Consider the following 17,711-nt stretch of genomic DNA (forward strand, 5'->3'; position numbering starts at 1 on the left):
TTCTCTTCAAGTGTGATATCAGCTGCTGAAGTAGGGCGATTAATTGTTTTACCCGTAAACTGAGGCCTATTTAAGTATCAAAGTATTTTACTGGCAGCAATTACACTAATATTGTTCATTTATATTATATTTTCACACATTTTTGTTGTATATCAGACACAAGGACACCTGCTGAATACTGTCGTTACGTCCACTAAAACTGCATTTTGTATTCGATCAAACCAAGTTAAGGTTTTTGATTACCCATTCATAATGAGTTGATATTTATTAAGTTAGTTATATGTTAGTAATATGGTGGATAGTAGTAGCGATATCAGTATAGAGTCACATTTACTTTTCTTTTATTCTCGTCATTTTTAAAAGGGAGTGATCTTGGTGAGTAAAGCTGCTAAAACCAAAGTACAGATGGACATGAGAGGGAGGAGAGCGTTGTGTTTCCTTCACAAACCTTCAACACAGACAGTATAAATACAGCAGACAAGCAGCTTTACATAAAAGGGCAGCAGGATAAATCAAATGATTCAAATCTTTAAAATCACGTGATGAAAGAAAGAACACCCATAACATTCATCTGTTCGCAACTTACAAATTATTTATCTAATATATCATATTCCAATTACTTGTATATAGACTATCCTTGCACTTTGTATTCTATAGAGAGAGAAGTCCCTCCCTTTCCGGGGGAGCTCCATGAGACCTTATTTCGGAAAAAGTATGTATTGAAGTCAATGGAGAGAGAAAGGTTATCTTTCGATCCCGTTTGAATTGTGCCACAAATTACACATATGATGTTTGTCAATTTAAAAGATAATTTTGCAAGTCAAAAAAATAAAAATGTGTCGTAACACTTTTTTTGGTGTGAAACCGCTCAATGAACTACATCTCCCGTCTCGCACCACACACCAAGACGGCCGTCACGTTGGCACATTTCACTTCTTTCTTTCAGAATGAGGCGGAAAGTATTAAAAGAGGTGAAAATCACTCCAAGTCTGGGCACGTTGAGAGCTGTACACACACACAAGGGGAGTTAGTCGGTTCTTATATTTCAACAGTTTTACGACAAACTGTGATTTTTTTTACATGGAAAGGATTTTTTAAGATTGAAAAACATCATATGTGTAATTCGTGGCACAATTCAAATGGGATCCAAAGATAATCTTTCTCTCTCCCTTGACTTAATTTTTCCAAAATAAGGTCCCATGGGTCGGAAGTAGATGGGCGGGACTTCGCCTCTCTATTGTATTACTTGCACTATTTTAAGAAATGTATCTGTCTTATTACCTGAACTTTTGAAAGAACATCCATAACATTAATCTGTTTGCAACTCATATATCAATATTCCAATTACTTGTATATAGACTATTCTGCACTGTTTCTATTATATTCTATTTTATTGTATTTACTTGCACTATTATCTGTGTTATTGTGTTGCACTGTGGGAGGAGCCTGTGACCTCAGATTCTCATTGTCATAACTACACTGTAGCTATCTAAGCACACATGACAATAAAAGCCTTGAAACTTGAAGTGATGGAAGGTGTGATGGGCTGGTGGGCGGGTCTATTGAAGTGGATGCAGAAATGAAAGTGTGTTTCAGTGTCTGAGGGTCAGTCTGTGGTTTGTTGTGCCTCTCACAGCTCGTCTCTCGCCCCCGTCACCCTTCCTCTCCCTCGACGCGAGGCCTGGTTGCGAGCGTTCCTCACGGGCGAGGCGCCGCCCTCCTTCTCCTCTTCCTCATTTTTCCCCACACTCTCTCCACCTGCAGCCCACATGGCCACGGCCTCCTCTCGCTCCTGAGGGAGGGAAACAAAAGCATGAAGAAATATTGATTTCCCGAGGCCACAATGGCAAGAAAAGCACATTTGGAAGGTACAACAAACACATTTTGGAAGAAGTGTGATCCTGAGTAACGCTATGATAGACAGATGCTTCTCAGAGGATATAAAAAAAGATGCCTTCAGACCATGCAGAATTTGAAAAGATGTATTTTGAAAAGTAAAGAAGATCGTTATATTATATAAAGACTGTATATTTTATATATATATATATATATATATTAGGGCTCTCAAGTTTTTTTTTAACGCCACTGATTATTTTAACCTGCGATTAACGCATGTGTATTTGTCCTCGGCCCGCCCCGTAGTTTCAGAGCCCAAAGGCTTGACGTTGTTGTTGTTGTTAGTTGTATGGTGGGAGACTCTAGCGAGAGATATGGATACAAAAAAATGAGTTTTAAAAAGCAAGCCAAGCACACAGCTGATGCTGACAGCCCCGCTCCTGCCGCTCACTTGCGGCAGACCACGCTCGAAAGTTTGCCGGGGAGACGCCTGGAAAACAACAGCGATAGCTAAATGGGTGCTACAGCTTAACATTGTGGAGGACGAGGGGCTGCGTGAGATAATTCGGATCGCATCCAACGTGTCGACTGCACATCACAGCGCATTATTTGACCCTCAGTGGGAACGTCTCATGCTTTGACTGTTATGAAGACAGAGGAGCGGCATTTCGCCGACAACTGTACACAGGCTTGTCTGTTTGAGAAACTGGCTCAGTGCAGAGAAGTAGACAGGGTTGGGAGAGAGAGAGAGAGAGAGAGAGAGAGAGGTTCCAGGCTGTTGTGTTGAAAATATTCAGGAGAATATTTGATGATAATAAACAAACATTTGCATAAAGCATATTTGTCCACTCATATGTTGATAAGAGTATTAAAAACTTATTTTTAAAATATTCCTCTAAGGTACATTTAGAACAGATAAAAAATGTGCGATTAACTGTGGACATCGTGCGATTAATCGCGATTAAATATTTTAATCGACTGACAGCCCTAATATATATATATATATGAAAAATATATGAAAATGTGGCAAATCCATTTTTGGAGGTCAAACTCTGTAGGGAATCGCATGTTTTGTGTCTTAATTTATACATGGACAAAATATGTTTTTGTTTTTTTTGGTTGAGTTTTGATTAAATATCCACTGCATATGATAACATAGCATTCAATTTGAGAACCAAGGCAAACATTGTGTACGTTTATTTATAATGCATTTGACTTAGTAATTTGTTTAAGAAATACAAATAACTGTCAATCAGTCAAAAATGTTGTGTTCCTTTGAGAGGAATAAGGTAATTTCTAGATGCATATTTCTATATAAATGAGTCTGTAGCCTCACCTTAACAATAACCAATGACAACTGTAGGATAATGGTATATATGAAAAAGTAGGGTTGCGGTAAAACAAATAGAAAAGACTAATAACGTCAGCATATGATAAACCTAAAGAACACTATGGTATGACAGAAGGCTGCATCGTGAATTCAGAAACTGGAGAACAAGCCACCAGATTTGCATCGCTCTCCAGCTGGCTCTTGTTATTCAACACCGGAGTCACGACACTAACCAACGCCGACTGCAGGCGAAAGGTCGGACCTGAGGAGGAGCTGAGATTCGTACAGTACACACATCCTTTACTTAAGTAGAAGTACACATACTCGTGTTTAAAAATACTCTGGTAAAAGTAGAAGTACTGACTAAACTTCTTTACTCAAGTAAAAGTAAAGACTTTGAAATGTACTTAAGTAAAAAGTACCCATAACTAGCAGCTGTTTTAAAGAGTGCCTGACCTCCCTTTATATTAACAGAACAATAATGTCATTGTTAGCTAATGAATGTTTCCATGCTGAACAACGGCAACATGACAACGTTTTCATTGGTCCCTCTTCTTTAGAGAAGACCAGGAAATGATGGATACACGGATCGTGTTCAAATCAATAGGCACGCAATGACTCTAAATAATAATGATCACGCCACCAAACACACATTCAGACTAAAGGAACCAGCCTGTTTGGAAAATGTGAGAAGTAGAAAGTACAGGTATTTGGGTTCAAAATGTAAGAAGTAGAAAGTACAGGTATTTGAGTTCAACATGTAAGAAGTAGAAAGTACAGGTATTTGTGTTCAAAGTGTAAGAAGTAAAAAGTACAGGTATTTGTGTTCAAAGTGTAAGAAGTAAAAAGTACAGGTATTTGTGTTCAACATGTAAGAAGTAGAAAGTACAGGTATTTGGGTTCAAGATGTAAGCAGTCAAAGTAAAAAGTTGTCAGAAAAATAAGTAGTGGAGTAAAGTACTGATACCAGAAACATGTACTTATGTACAGTAAACGAAGTATTTGTACTCCACTACCTCCCCCTCTGGTCTTCATCGTGCTCACCATGTCTCTGTACAGCTTCTCTTTGGTGAACCACAGCGCCAGCGCACACCGCCGGCCACGGGTCACCGCTGAAACACCGTGAGGGTTTACGGGACCCGAGGAGAAGCCCACCAGTCGCCCACAGCTGGGCTTCACTCGAGCCTGCAGACAAAGAGGAGGGAAAAGGTTTACCTATTATGGAAAATCCATGTCTCTTCTACATCAACATGTGTCCCCTCTTCTTCACGTCTCTTCTACATCAACATGTGTCCCCTCTTCTTCATGTCTCTTCTACATCAACATGTGTCCCCTCTTCTTCATGTCTCTTCTACATCAACATGTGTCCCCTCTTCTTCACGTCTCTTCTACATCAACATGTGTCCTCTCTGTGTAAAGAGACTCTGAAAGTTTCAGGAACAAAGATTCTCCTTCTTTTTGTCCTGATCCATTTCTATAAAAACCTGTCTGAAAATGAGCTGATCAGATTTTGGCCACTTTATGATGTCATAACGATGTTTTGTCTTGTGTAACCATTAGCCAATCACCAACCAAGGTAACCCCCTCCCCCCCCCCCCCCCCCTCCCCCCCCCCCCCCCCCTTATCACGTGAATCTCCTCCTAGAGCACCATTGTGTTCTTTTTGACCAAATGTCTCTCAGAGGGGCGTGGGGAGGGGCTCCTTATTTTCATCTAAAGTAACAGACAGAGAATCAGCACTTTGGAAACAGGGCTGAAACAGAGGGGATTATGGGTAATGCTGCAATGATCTGTTTGGTGTTTGGAGCCAATCAGAGACATGTTCTGTATGTATCTGAGTATAATAGGGGACCTTTAAGGGAGGAGAGCTGAGAGAGAAGCTGCGATATAAAGGAGAAAAGTGACTTACTGTTACTGTCTTTGCGTCCCTGTTAGTGAAGAACAAGTCTCCTCCATCAAAGTTGTCATTCAGGTAGAGAAGGGCACTGTGAGAGAAACAGGATTAAAGCATTGTTATTAAGGGTAAAGTGGCCCTGTTGGGCTTTTTGTGGTCTTCCCGTTCCAGTTGAGTGTTAAATAGGTTTTTGTGCATGTAAATGGTCTGCAAAGGCTAAAATCCCAAAGTTCCCTCCAAAGGAAGTTTCTGTCCCACACTCCCCCCCTGCCTGAAGCGTCTCGATTGGACTCCTTTGTTTACTTCTGTAACATAATGACATCACTATTCAGTGTTTCCCCTAGGTTTGCTACTTTGGGGGGGGGGGGGGGGGGTCGGGTGGCATTGGGATCTATGATTGGGATATATATTTTTTAAATCCTCTGGAGCAGAGAGAGGAGCTGTGGATTATTGTTATTGATTAATGCATCAGTGTTTCTTTGGGTCAAAAACACTAAACTCACAACTTACATTGAAAGCGTTTGGTTTATTTAATAAAAGAGCACATGTTCGATGTGAAGAGTGACAGTAGTTATAGATTATTTGCAATTTGGTGCTGTATATATTAAAAAAATATATTATTATTTTTTTTCCTTTTTTTTAACACCTTGAATTTCAGGGGAGCGCTCCAAATACATTGGATAGGCTAAGGGGCGGGACATTTCTAAGCGGTTGACCAATCAGAGCAGACTGGGCTCTGGTTTCAGACAGAGGGTGAAAAGAGGTGCTGCAGCACAGGCAGTATGAGAACAATAAAGAGCTTTTTGAACATTAAAGCATGGAGACATGTCCCAGGAGAGAGAGACACGGAATACAAATATGCAAGTAGCAGAATATGTCCTCTTTAAGAACCTTTATGGGCCTTTACCTTTGTTTCATCAGAACTAAAGAGTTCTGATGAACTAAGTACGGCAAAGCGTCTATTGGTGTACAAATGGTTATTATTTTTGGGGTGAAAGAAATATTAATTTCCTGCGCACCTGAGGTCTCTGTGTATGAACGCCGGCGGTTCTCTCCAGCACTGATTGGTCTCCGGCTCAAGCAGACAGTTGTCGACGTGGACAGGATGAGACAGGTCCAGCCTGCCCTCCTGATCACCTGAGGACACAAAACATTACAAATAAATGATTTGACTCCTGAAAAACGCATTTAAGTTAACCGTATGAACATTTCTTGAAAACTCTGCAATTGCCAGCCCGATTACATTTCCTCCAGCAAGTAACAATGCTCAAGAAAGATGCTATTGGTAATGTTGGTGTTGTTATGGGTAATGTTTGTGTTACCTACGATAGAGAAAACATCAGACAAAACAATTTTACACCCGGAAAACGCATTTAAGTTCACCGTATGAACAATTCTGTGAAACCCTGTAGTTGTGTTTGTGCCAAATGGATAACCCTATCACATTTCCATCAGCTAGTAATGATGAGAGAGATATCATACATGTCGATATAATGTTGGTGTTACCTGCGATAGCGCTGCGGCAGACCAGGTGTGCGAAGGAGGTGTAGAGGGTGGAGGGGCTCCTGAAGTACGAGTGCAGCAGGACCTTCACTCTCTCTCCCAGCTCGTAAAACAGCCGGGCGTCTGTCTGGTTCACCATATCATCCTGAGCCAACTGGGAGACAAGATTATTTTGAAAAAATGGCAGCTTTATGAATGATGTTCAAGCATGAGATCCCAAGTGCACACTAATATATGATGATTCTTAGTTATTTCATTTATTCACATTTAGTTAGTTCATTTTGAGTACAGGTTATTCAGGTTTGCTCTAAAACACGTCATGTTTTTGAAGGTTTGGTTTATTTAAAGGGGTCAGGGGTTAAATTCATGCAAAATGCACTTTTTGATGTCTTTTATACATAAATATCAGAAACGTTGCTATAGATGAGAGTAACACCTACGTCCCTTCCGGGCAAAAATTACGGACCCGCCCACTTTTGGGGGAAAACAACGCTGTCATTTGAATGGCGGTCAATACAAATTCTGAAGTTTTTGCCAATCCGATCAGACATTTTTGAAAACCGTGGATTTTTGGATCTTCAAAGAACCCGATTACGACGGCCAGTCAGGCAAACAATTACATTAAATCATTTGAAATCGACAATCGATCTCGATATATGGTTAAATTAAAATGAGTAGGCGAGGTGGTAATTTTAACCAGCTGTTACTCTCATGAGCGAGGCGGAAAATACGTTTTATCATGCCAGAAAGCTGCTGTGTCGTTTATTGCACCTCAAACATTAAAACAAATCCAGAGTTCAGTGTTTCTGAACTTCCTCTGAGAACAAAGGACAGTAAAAGAAGATCTCTGTGCCTTCAGGCTCGATCGCCATTCAAATGACAGCGTAGATTCCCCCAAAAGTGGGTGGGGCCGTAAAGTGACGTAGATGTTACTCTCATCTATGAAAATCGATAGCCTACTGCTATATTTAACCATATATCGAGCCCGATCGTCGATTTCCAATGGCTTAATGTAATTGTTTGCCTGTCTGGCCATCGTAACCGGGCTCTTTGAAGATCCACAAATCCACAGTTTTCTTGCATTTCTGATCGGATTGGCCAAAACTTCAGAATTTGTATCGACCGCCATTCAAAATGACAGCTTTGTTTCCCCCCAAAAGTGGGCGGGGCCGTACTTTTTGCCCGGAATTGACGCATTTGTCCATTATTTGTCGGTGACTTTGTAGGATGAGCTGTACGGTAATGTTTAGTTTACATAACGAATTGTCTGGTGTTTCCCTGGTCCTTATTCTAAAAGGCAATAAAAAGCACTTTTAACAACAAGTCATATTTAATCTCTCATTGCTTCCTGTTCTCCCACCTTCAAAGCCCTGAGGACGGTCAGACCCTCGAACGTCTCGTGAGGCGTGTGCGGAGATCGTCGCCCCCGGTAACCATCTCCGGCAGATGTTGCAGCCTATCAGAGACGAGAGAAAACGACAGATGAGTGTTCCTCTTTCTATCTAAGAGATCTTATATATATATATGTAGATAAGTAATATAACCACACTGTATACATCTGTTCATATCATTATACTATCACTATACTGTCAATACTTTTTATACTGTACATACTTTATCTGTTTATATCCTATTTATAATTATTCATTCATTTATTTATATCATAGACACTTGCACTGCTATTTAGCACTTCTGGTCAGACGCCAAACACCGTTTCGTTACTAGTACCTGTACGACGTAATGACAATAAAGTTGAATCCAAAAAGAAAAAAGAAAACGAATCTAAAAACAACATGGACGTAATTACTTTTGCTAGCTGCAGCATCTTTTCACACTCCTTCTCAGTCATGACGTCGTCCAGAACTACGCGATTCGTCCCGTTTAAAACCGTGTCGTCCATGGTGATGGTCACGCCCACCTGAGGAACCGGACCCCCTGGAGAGAAGACCAGTAAGAAAGAATGAGAGAGGAAACTTTAACTGTTTAACTCAGTGCTTCTCAAAGTGTGGTGCGCCCCCTAGTGGTCCGTGAGTATATTGGTAACATTTCACATTTGAAATAAATAAATACATTTCAGTTTTCCGCACTCTCGCGGGAATATCTCCGCAATGGAGCGAGGTTAAGTTTCACTTTCGATTGCATGATATAGCCAAGCGCAACACCTTCATCACACATGTTGCCACTTGTTTGTAATCTGTTCTAGAAAAACGAAGTGTTTTTTTATATTTGTGGAGTTAGGTGGTCCGCGAGTGTTTTTTTATTGGTTAAGTGGTCCTTGGTATGAAAAGATTTGAGAAACACTGGTTTAACTCGACTAAAAAAAGAACTGATTGTCTCACCTGCATAAAATCCACTGTCATCCACTTCCTCCTTCTTCTCTCCCTCTTCCATTCTCACATTTATTTTCTCTTTTACAGCTCTGAAAATAGAAACAATACTAAGTTGACGTGACATGCACTTCTTCAAAAAGCTCTTGCAACTGAATGGAGATCCTTCCTTCCCATCTTACCTCCAGTTATCCCTCAGTGATTCAGGCACTACATCTTCCGGAGTCCAAAGGTCCTGAACGCAGAGCAATCATTAAAATGTGGATATTATTTTGCGGAGCAGGAAAGAGTTAATTTGCTTCAGTACTTACTGGATCTGTGAAACTGAAGTCAAGGTTCTCCATGCCAAAATACAGAAGCTTCTTCTCATCTAAAGCACGATTAATGTATCCGACAATCTCCTGTGAAAACAGAAATGGAGTCAGAATGAAGAAGAGTAAAACAATGAAATATATATTTGAAGTCTGCATGTCTTTAATGACTGAACAGGGTTTTCTCACTTCTTTTGGTCAAGTAAAAACATAAAATGAACGATGATTATTCGAACAAAAGTGGTGGATTGAATGTAATGGTCTGATATACCTGAGCAGGCTGAGTGCCCTGTGACTCTGTGTCTCCTCCTAGTGTCTCAGAGTAGAGCTGCAGGTTGTCTAAGGAGTCATGGTCGGAGGGGTAGAAGAGGAGCAGAGAGCGCAGCGTCTGCACGGCTCCACCAACATCACCAGCTGTGGGGACGCAGACATGCAAAATAGGAAGGAGTGGCACTCGAAAAAGGATTGTGGTATAATGCAAACTTCACTGTATATTGTTTGTATTAAATATAAATCAAAACCGCATCCATTCGTGCAAAATCCTTGTTAGCTATGTATATTTCTGTGTATTTACTTTGATAGCAACAAACCCAGATTCAAATGGCATCAATGTGTTTGCATACTTTGCCAATAATGTTGCTTAGTTTTTATGTTAATTACATTTTATTTCATTTAGCTAATGCTTTGCTTCGAAGCAAACTCACAAGAAGTGCATTCAACCATGATGAAGAAATGTTTCTAAAAGAAGAATTCTACATTACATTACATTACATGTCACATGTTAGACGCTTTTATCCAAAGCGACTTGCATACTCAATACTTTGGGCAGTCCCCACAGGAGCAATTTGGGGTGAAGTGTCTCAGGGACACAACGACATGCTGACTGCAGTGGGGTTTGAACCTGTTCCCCCCTGATCCCAACACCAACACTGTGTCACACGCCTCCCTGTGGCGAAAACATACATTTTCAATAAGCCATTGTAAGTGCTACTGCATTGGCTTCAGTGCTCCACACAGAAGACAGATGTTTATGTTATATTTCGGCTAAGGTGCAGTGGAAACAGATTGGTTTTCAGTCCGTGACATTAGATGAGTAGACTTTCTGCTTTCCTGAAGTCTATAGGGAGCTCCTTCAAACATTTTGGAGCCTGCTTAGGAACAGGTGTGTTTTTGTTGAGGGGTTCTCGGTCCAACTCGCAGTGAGGGAGTAACAAACTCTAAATAGAATTCAGAATAAGGTAAACATACAGCATTAGAAAATGTAATGATATTCAGCTTGACCTCCAGACCCTGACCTTTAAACTGTGCGATGTGCCGATGCTCCAGCTGTGTGGGCAGGAAGTCCTCCTGAGAAGAAATCCTCCCGGGTCTCGTGGCGACCTGAGTCACACAGGACTGCCGGCAGGAGAGCAGGGAGAGGGAAAGATCTAGAAGGAAAGAAACAAAATGACAGCGATTAATTCCTTTCTCTTAAAAGGTCCCCTATTATACTGTTTTTAATCAATATATTATAGGTCTCAGATATATACAGAGCCTGTCTCTGATTGGCTGAAACACCAAACAGATCATTGCAGCATTACCCATAATCCCCTCTGTTTCAGCCATGTTTCCAAAGTGCTGATTCTCTGTCTGTTACTTCAGATGAAAATAAGGAGCCCCTCCCCACGCCCCTCTGAGAGACATTTGGTTACAAAGAACTCAATGGTGCTCTAGGAGGAGATTCAGGTGATAGGAGGGGGGGGGGGGGTTACCTTGGTTGGTGATTGGCTAATGGTTACACAAGACAAAAAATCGTTATGACATCATAAAGTGGCCAAAATCTGATCAGCTCATTTTCAGACAGGTTTTTATAGAAATGGATCAGGACAAAAAGAGAGAGAATCTTTGTTCCTGAAACTTTCAGAGTCTCTTTCCACAGAGGGGACACATGTTGATGAAGAAGAGACATGAAGGAGAGGGGACACATGTTGATGTAGAAGAGACATGAAGAAGAGGGGACATATGTTGATGTAGAAGAGACATGAAGAAGAGGGGAGACATGTTGATGTAGAAGACACATGAAGAAGAGGGGACACATGTTGATGTAGAAGAGACATGAAGAAGAGGGGACACATGTTGATGTAGAAGAGACATGAAGAAGAGGGGACACATGCTGGTGTAGAAGAGACATGAAGAAGAGGGGACACATGTTGATGTAGAAGAGACATGAAGAAGAGGGGACACATGTTGATGTAGAAGAGACATGAAGAAGAGGGGACACATGTTGATGTAGAAGAGACATGAAGAAGAGGGGACACATGTTGATGTAGAAGAGAAATGAAGAAGAGGGGACACATGTTGATGTTAGAAGAGACATGAAGAAGAGGGGACACATGTTGATGAAGAAGAGACATGACGAAGAGGGGACACATGTTGATGTAGAAGAGACATGAAGAAGAGGGGACACATGTTGATGTAGAAGAGACATGAAGAAGAGGGGACACATGCTGATGTAGAAGAGACATGAAGAAGAGGGGACACATGTTGATGTAGAAGAGACATGAAGAAGAGAGGACACATGCTGATGTAGAAGAGACATGAAGAAGAGGGGACACATGTTGATGTAGAAGAGACATGAAGAAGAGGGGACACATGCTGGTGTAGAAGAGACATGAAGAAGAGGTGACACATGTTGATGTAGAAGAGACATGAAGAAGAGGGGACACATGTTGATGTAGAAGAGACATGAAGAAGAGGGGACACATGTTGATGTAGAAGAGACATGAAGAAGAGGGGACACATGTTGATGTAGAAGAGACATGAAGAAGAGGGGACACATGCTGGTGTAGAAGAGACATGAAGAAGAGAGGACATGTTGATGTAGAAGAGACATGAAGAAGAGGGGACACATGTTGATGTAGAAGAGACATGAAGAAGAGGGGACACATGTTGATGAAGAAGAGACATGAAGAAGAGAGGACACATGTTGATGTAGAAGAGACATGAAGAAGAGGGGACACGTGTTGATGTAGAAGAGACATGAACAAGTGGATTTTGCATAATCGGTGACCTTTAATGTAGAAAAGTAAAACCTAAATCTAGGGCCCTTTCTCATTTCATCAAATCCCCCTCCTCGACTCCTCGGTCCTCCGGTAGTGACCCGGAAATGAATTTCAGCGTGCCATGTTGAAGGACATCTCATTTCTCTAAATGCACTTTGAGGACCGAGGATCGAGCGTCGAGGAGGCTCTCTGGAGGAGCTCTAACCGAGGATACACTGATGGGTCCTCCGCGGCTCCTTCGTGGATGCATTTCCGGGAACAGAGATGTTTTAAAGAGTCGTGACGCACGGCCGGACTTATCTCAGCCAATGACAGCTCTGCATGCATCCCCTGGATATTATTTTATTAACTGCTTTCATCGCGACGCAATGTTTACAGTGAGAACAGCTGTGAGGTCCGTGCAGAAAGCAGAGCAGTGTGTATAATATATATCACTCAGTGTAACAGGCCTACTCTCTTTATTTGCTGTAGTTTAGTAGATATCTGCAAACAAAGAGTTGATATTTTTCTAAAACCATTTAGTGCTTCACATAATAAAATACACAACGGCTGTAGCCTGTTTTAGGAGCTGTAGGTGTGTGTGTGGTACAGTGTGTAGGTGTGTGTGGTACAGTGTGTAGGTGTGTGTGGTACAGTGTGTAGGTGCGTGTGGTACAGTGTGTAGGTGCGTGTGGTACAGTGTGTAGGTGCGTGTGGTACCGTGTGTAGGTGTGTGTGTGGTACAGTGTGTAGGTAGATGCAGAGGACAGACAGGTCTCAGTTGGTTTGGTGTCCTCTGCTTACTTTTAAAGGTCCCATGTCATGCTTTTCTGGTTATTACCCGTCCCCTTGTGTGTTATGAACGTTTTTCTGCATGTAAACGGTCTGCAGAGTCAAAAACCCTCAAAGTACACCCTGTAGCGAGTAAAACTCTAACACAGAAAATACCTCCCCAAAACGCCTCGTTGGAGATACGTCACTGTCCATTGATTCTTCCGGGTAACTCATGATGTCATGCGTTACCCGGAACCAAATGGACCAATCCGTGGAGCCGTTATGTTAAGCCACCGCTGATTGGTCCAAATTGACCAATCCACGGACTTCCTCACACACACTCAGTGCAGGCAGCTCGGCTGATCTCTCCTCCCTGGCTGCAGGCTGAACTCTCTGCAGACCCATTCTCACAGCGTTTATCAACCTTTTTTCTTGCTCAATATCAAGCCACACTTATTGTTTTTACTTCGGCTGTGACTTTGTGTGTGCTCAGGGTGAGTTTGGCTGTGTATCGCTAAACAAGGAAACCACACCTCCACGGAGCTTCCCGGCCAATCAGAGGACACTGTGCTCACAGGGAGGGTGGGGGCTGGAGCTATTGGAGCTACAACGAGCCGTTAAAGGCAGAGAGTGAAATTCAGTGAATACACGTAGTTTACAGAGATGCTGTTTTTTAGAAACCAAAGTGAGTTTGGAAAATTGCACAATATAAATCTATTCTAGTAGACCTCAACAATGGAATTATGATCAGTGGAAATGGCCATGAAATGGGAGCTTTAATACTTGTAAATAAAACTTTTGGCCCGTAATTTATTTTCCTCATTGTAGCGACCATAGAGGGGAGAGGGGGGGGGGGATATATCCAGTCTCTGATAGTGTTACGTTATTATGAGAGTGCTCTGTTTGATTCTGAAATTGTATATATTTATATAAATATATACATATATATATATATGTGTGTGTGTGTTTAAGTGTGTGTGTGTGTGTGTGTGTGTGTGTGTGTGTGTGTGTGTGTGTGTGTGTGTGTGTGTCCGCATCTGTAGCCTGTTATTGTCTCATTATTCCGCACTGTGAATTAATTAAAAGTAAATATATAAGTCGTCATGAACACATCTGTCCATCAGAGGGCTGCTGTGCCTCCTGTCATCATTAATGGACGTCTCTTTAAAATGACCGCTCAGAGGAGAGGAGTTCTCATTTCTCTAACCGCCTGCTGCTTCCCCTCCTCTCTCCTCGGTTCCCCTCCTCGGCTCCTCCGCTCGCATCTCCTGTGGGCGGGACTAAGTCTCGAGGATAGGAGTCGCGGAGGGGAGTCGAAGAGGGGAGTCGAGGAGGGGAGTTAGAGAAATGAGAAAGGGCCTAGGTGTCTTTTGTTGTTGTTGTTGTTGTTGTTGTTGTTGTTTACCTGCAGCCTGCTCATAAACGCTCTTACTACCGTCCACCCCCCTGTCCTCTGGCAGCCGTTGGGAGGCCATCTCACACTGCAGCCGGCACTCGTCTGTCTGCCGCAGCGTTTCATTCACACACTCTTTCCATTTCTCTGCAGCTTTCAGCCAATCAGAGGAGGCCTCGTACTGAACTGCAGAATCATACAGGACCTGGGTTTAAAGACGAGAAAAGGGAGAGAAATAAAAGTGTATTCAAGATGAATATGATGCTTTTGATATAATGAAATAATAGTAAAAACTTAGACATGATCTGTTCAGAGTGGAAACATTGGGAGGCATGCTATAACACGGATAATTCAAGCCCATTTCAAACAAGCCTTATCCTGTTATCACAAGTGTGTCCAAACAGACAAATAAGTTGATCAGGCAGAATAAATACATCCAGGGTTAGATGAGATGGTTATATAAGAGAGAGTGAAGGTGAGAGAGAGGAATTCAGGGCCTCAGGCCAGGGCTGTCTTTCCACTTTGAAAATATTTCTCAAGAATAGTGAAGACTGTACTATCTCACCAATTGATGTTGATATATTGGCACTGTTTATCCAAATAAAATGATGAACATATATATAATTCTATGATGGACTCCTTGCCTAAAGTTTTGACAGGTGAATTTTTTGTTTTTGTTGTTATGGTAATACTTGTTTTGGCCCAAAGAGGCTGAAGTGGCGACTATGATTTATTCCATATGAGTTACTGTCATTTCTTTACACACGATTGCTTTTAGTCCTATTGAGAACATTGGTTAGTGGTGATACGCAGCCTCTTGTGGCCAACATGTGTATTGCAACAACACCCAACAAAAATGATTGTGAAAAAATCTAATAATACAGATTGAAAGATGTGTTTCTTATAAAATATATGCCGGCAAACTTTTTTCAACCTTAAGTCAAAAACAAAAGGAGATCAAACATATTTAGATCAGGCTTAGAAAATTGATCTTCAGATTTTTACCTAAATTCTGAGCTCTACTTTACCCATATTTAGTTTTGTAAATGAACAGGAAAAACAGCGTAGTGCATGGACATAAATTAGATTACGTGTATGGAAATATAACCGTTGCAGTTGTACAAAAACATACAGAAACTCTTTATTCTTCTCTCCTTTAAAAAATGTTATCCTCCATCTTTCCTCACCCAATGATTCTCATTCTCCAGCTCTCTGTCCTGGAAGGCCTCCTCCGTCACTCCCTCCATCCGTCTGTACTTCTCTATGTTGTTCCTCATCTCCAAGTGACTGGGGTTGGCCACAAAATAGGTATGAGCTGCAGACGCCGCTTTCTGCAACTTTTCCAACTTCAAAGCAGAAAGAGAGTCAATTACGTTAGACAAACCCCGCTAAGACTTTGAGCTGTATCATGAGAAATGAACAATTATTAGTACATCATAGATCTCTACCTTGTAGTAAGTGACCTGCAGAAAGTTGTAGGGGTTACGAGATCCAAATTCATAATCTATGTCGGTAGAAACGGGGAGTTGTGCTGCAGGTGACACAGAGCGTCCGACACAGAACCGCAGACATTCAGCTCTCTGCTGAACCCAGTCCAAGGTCCACAGATCATGCAGACTCCCCTTCTCAGAGTCTAACAACACAGGAAACATTAGTTATTTCTTAAAGTGAAATATGCTGTACCATGCAACATTGTCCATCCATTATACCAAAGATAGTCATTTCTAAATGATAGAAATAGTGTATGCATCGTCCACAATTTGAGTTTATACATGTATGTATGCACGTTAAACCTAACTAAATAAAAGAGGTTGAAATGAAAAGAACGATTTTCTGGTAAAAATGCAAATCTTTTATCTCGTAATTATTAAATTCCCGAATGAAGACATATTTTAAGAAGTGACACAGATTTCCTCTCCTTACAAACAGAGAAATTTATATATTTGTATATGTACAGTATATATTGTTCCTATTCCTGCAGCTTACTTATATATTTATGTCTATTGCAATGTTTTACTGCAATACTTTATTTATTTAGTGTCTTTTATGAATAAAGTATATGGATTGTTGCATTGTTGGAGGAGTCTGGGACTCCCAGAGTTATCACAATCCTTATACTTTATTTATTACGGGGTGAAATTGGGTTGCACCATTTTTATATACAATTAAATCCAAAATATTTATATACATGTAAACATAGGAAGTTAAAGTAGAGTAAACATGTGAAACACAACTGTGTGATTAAAGAATATAGTAGAATTAAATATGTATGCAAACATAAGAAGTTGTTGTAAAAATGTGCAATTAAAATATGTTTTTTCAAACAAAAAAACAATATGCATATACAATTTTGTAAAAATGTGCACGTATTTAACACGAATTAATATGCAAAATTGTGTATATTAGGCTGCAAAAAAATACTTTGTTACGCATTTGACAATACCTTTGAATGTACAATTATTTGAGTATATAACTAGTACCTTACCCAGTCTGTTGAATGCTTCTCTCCCTGCCTCCACACACTCCTCATGACACTGCCTGCGTACCCGGGAAAGGGACTCCTTGGTCAGGATGGCTTTCTCCAGAAGCTCCGCTGCCTTCACCCACTCCTCACCGAAATACGACCGTACCCCGGTGTAATACAAGAAGTCGTACGGCTGCGTCAGAGACAATACATTAGCGCTGCCTCTACCCGGGGTCGCCGAGGTGAAACTAAGTAATGTTATTAAAACAAAATGAAACGCCACGTATACAGTGAGATGGTCAGCCTGCAGCAGCGCCATGGTTCCAAGAAACCCTGAGAAGGAGAAGAGGAGGGACTATGGAAATACTGGGGAGAAAGTTTCCTCCTGTTTGTGGAAAAGTATTCGCTTTCAGTATAATTTCACATTATGTATCTACTACTATACAAAGTTAACGTCTCCTGCTATTCAATTATTGTGTTTAATTCAAACTAAATGTAACGTTATTACTTGTTTTGAGGTCATTGTAACGCCCGACGATGTCTTTAAGGGATTTACGTTAACTTTCAGGAACGTTAAGTTGCAGTTAGTCTTTGTGGCCACGAGAGGAAGCAGTTGGTTGACATCAACGGACTTTACCGTAAATACACAAATATGAGTCACACAAAGTTTATTTATATTGTACATCTCATGCGACAATTGATGCTCTTCAAGATGAAAAAAGACAAGCATAATATATACTACTATTCAATTAATGAACTGACTCTTCATACACAGACGTAGGCTTACATGTAAGTAGCGACTCTGCTTTTCTAGATGCGATGCGAATACTGTATTAGAAAATCACGACGTTGCCGATATG

At 41.1% G+C, this 17,711-nt stretch overlaps 1 protein-coding gene across 1 annotated transcript; it reads right to left on the reverse strand.

Moving 5' to 3' along the window:
• Positions 1 to 319: 319 nt before the first annotated feature.
• Positions 320 to 17,592, reverse strand: p3h3 (prolyl 3-hydroxylase 3). The gene is made up of 16 exons (XM_079691230.1): positions 16,873 to 17,592; positions 15,836 to 16,020; positions 15,575 to 15,733; positions 14,400 to 14,592; positions 10,496 to 10,627; positions 9,472 to 9,614; positions 9,201 to 9,290; positions 9,072 to 9,124; positions 8,902 to 8,981; positions 8,370 to 8,497; positions 7,923 to 8,018; positions 6,566 to 6,716; positions 6,079 to 6,196; positions 5,075 to 5,150; positions 4,211 to 4,351; positions 320 to 1,792 (listed from the first exon to the last, which is right to left on the reverse strand). The coding sequence occupies exons 1-16, from the start codon at positions 17,168 to 17,170 to the stop codon at positions 1,631 to 1,633; spliced, it is 2,205 nt and encodes a 734-aa protein (XP_079547356.1). The 5' UTR covers positions 17,171 to 17,592; the 3' UTR covers positions 320 to 1,630.
• Between the last annotated feature and the right edge of the window lie 119 nt (positions 17,593 to 17,711).

The sequence above is a fragment of the Notothenia rossii genome, assembly GCF_949606895.1.
Source record: "Notothenia rossii genome assembly, chromosome: 7".
Taxonomy (NCBI): Eukaryota; Metazoa; Chordata; class Actinopteri; order Perciformes; family Nototheniidae; genus Notothenia; species Notothenia rossii.

What these genes read in the sequence shown, in the direction of transcription:
- p3h3 (XM_079691230.1), bottom strand. Translation starts at nt 17,170, where the DNA reads ATGGCGCTGCTGCAGGCTGACCATCTCACTGTATACGTGGCGTTTCAT. An exon ending in AGAAGCATTCAACAGACTGG is followed by an intron (nt 16,021 to 16,872) that starts GTAAGGTACTAG and finishes CTGTGTTGTTAG; the next exon opens with ACTCTGAGAAGGGGAGTCTG. An exon ending in ACTTCAGTTTCACAGATCCA is followed by an intron (nt 9,125 to 9,200) that starts GTAAGTACTGAA and finishes CTCTGCGTTCAG; the next exon opens with GACCTTTGGACTCCGGAAGA.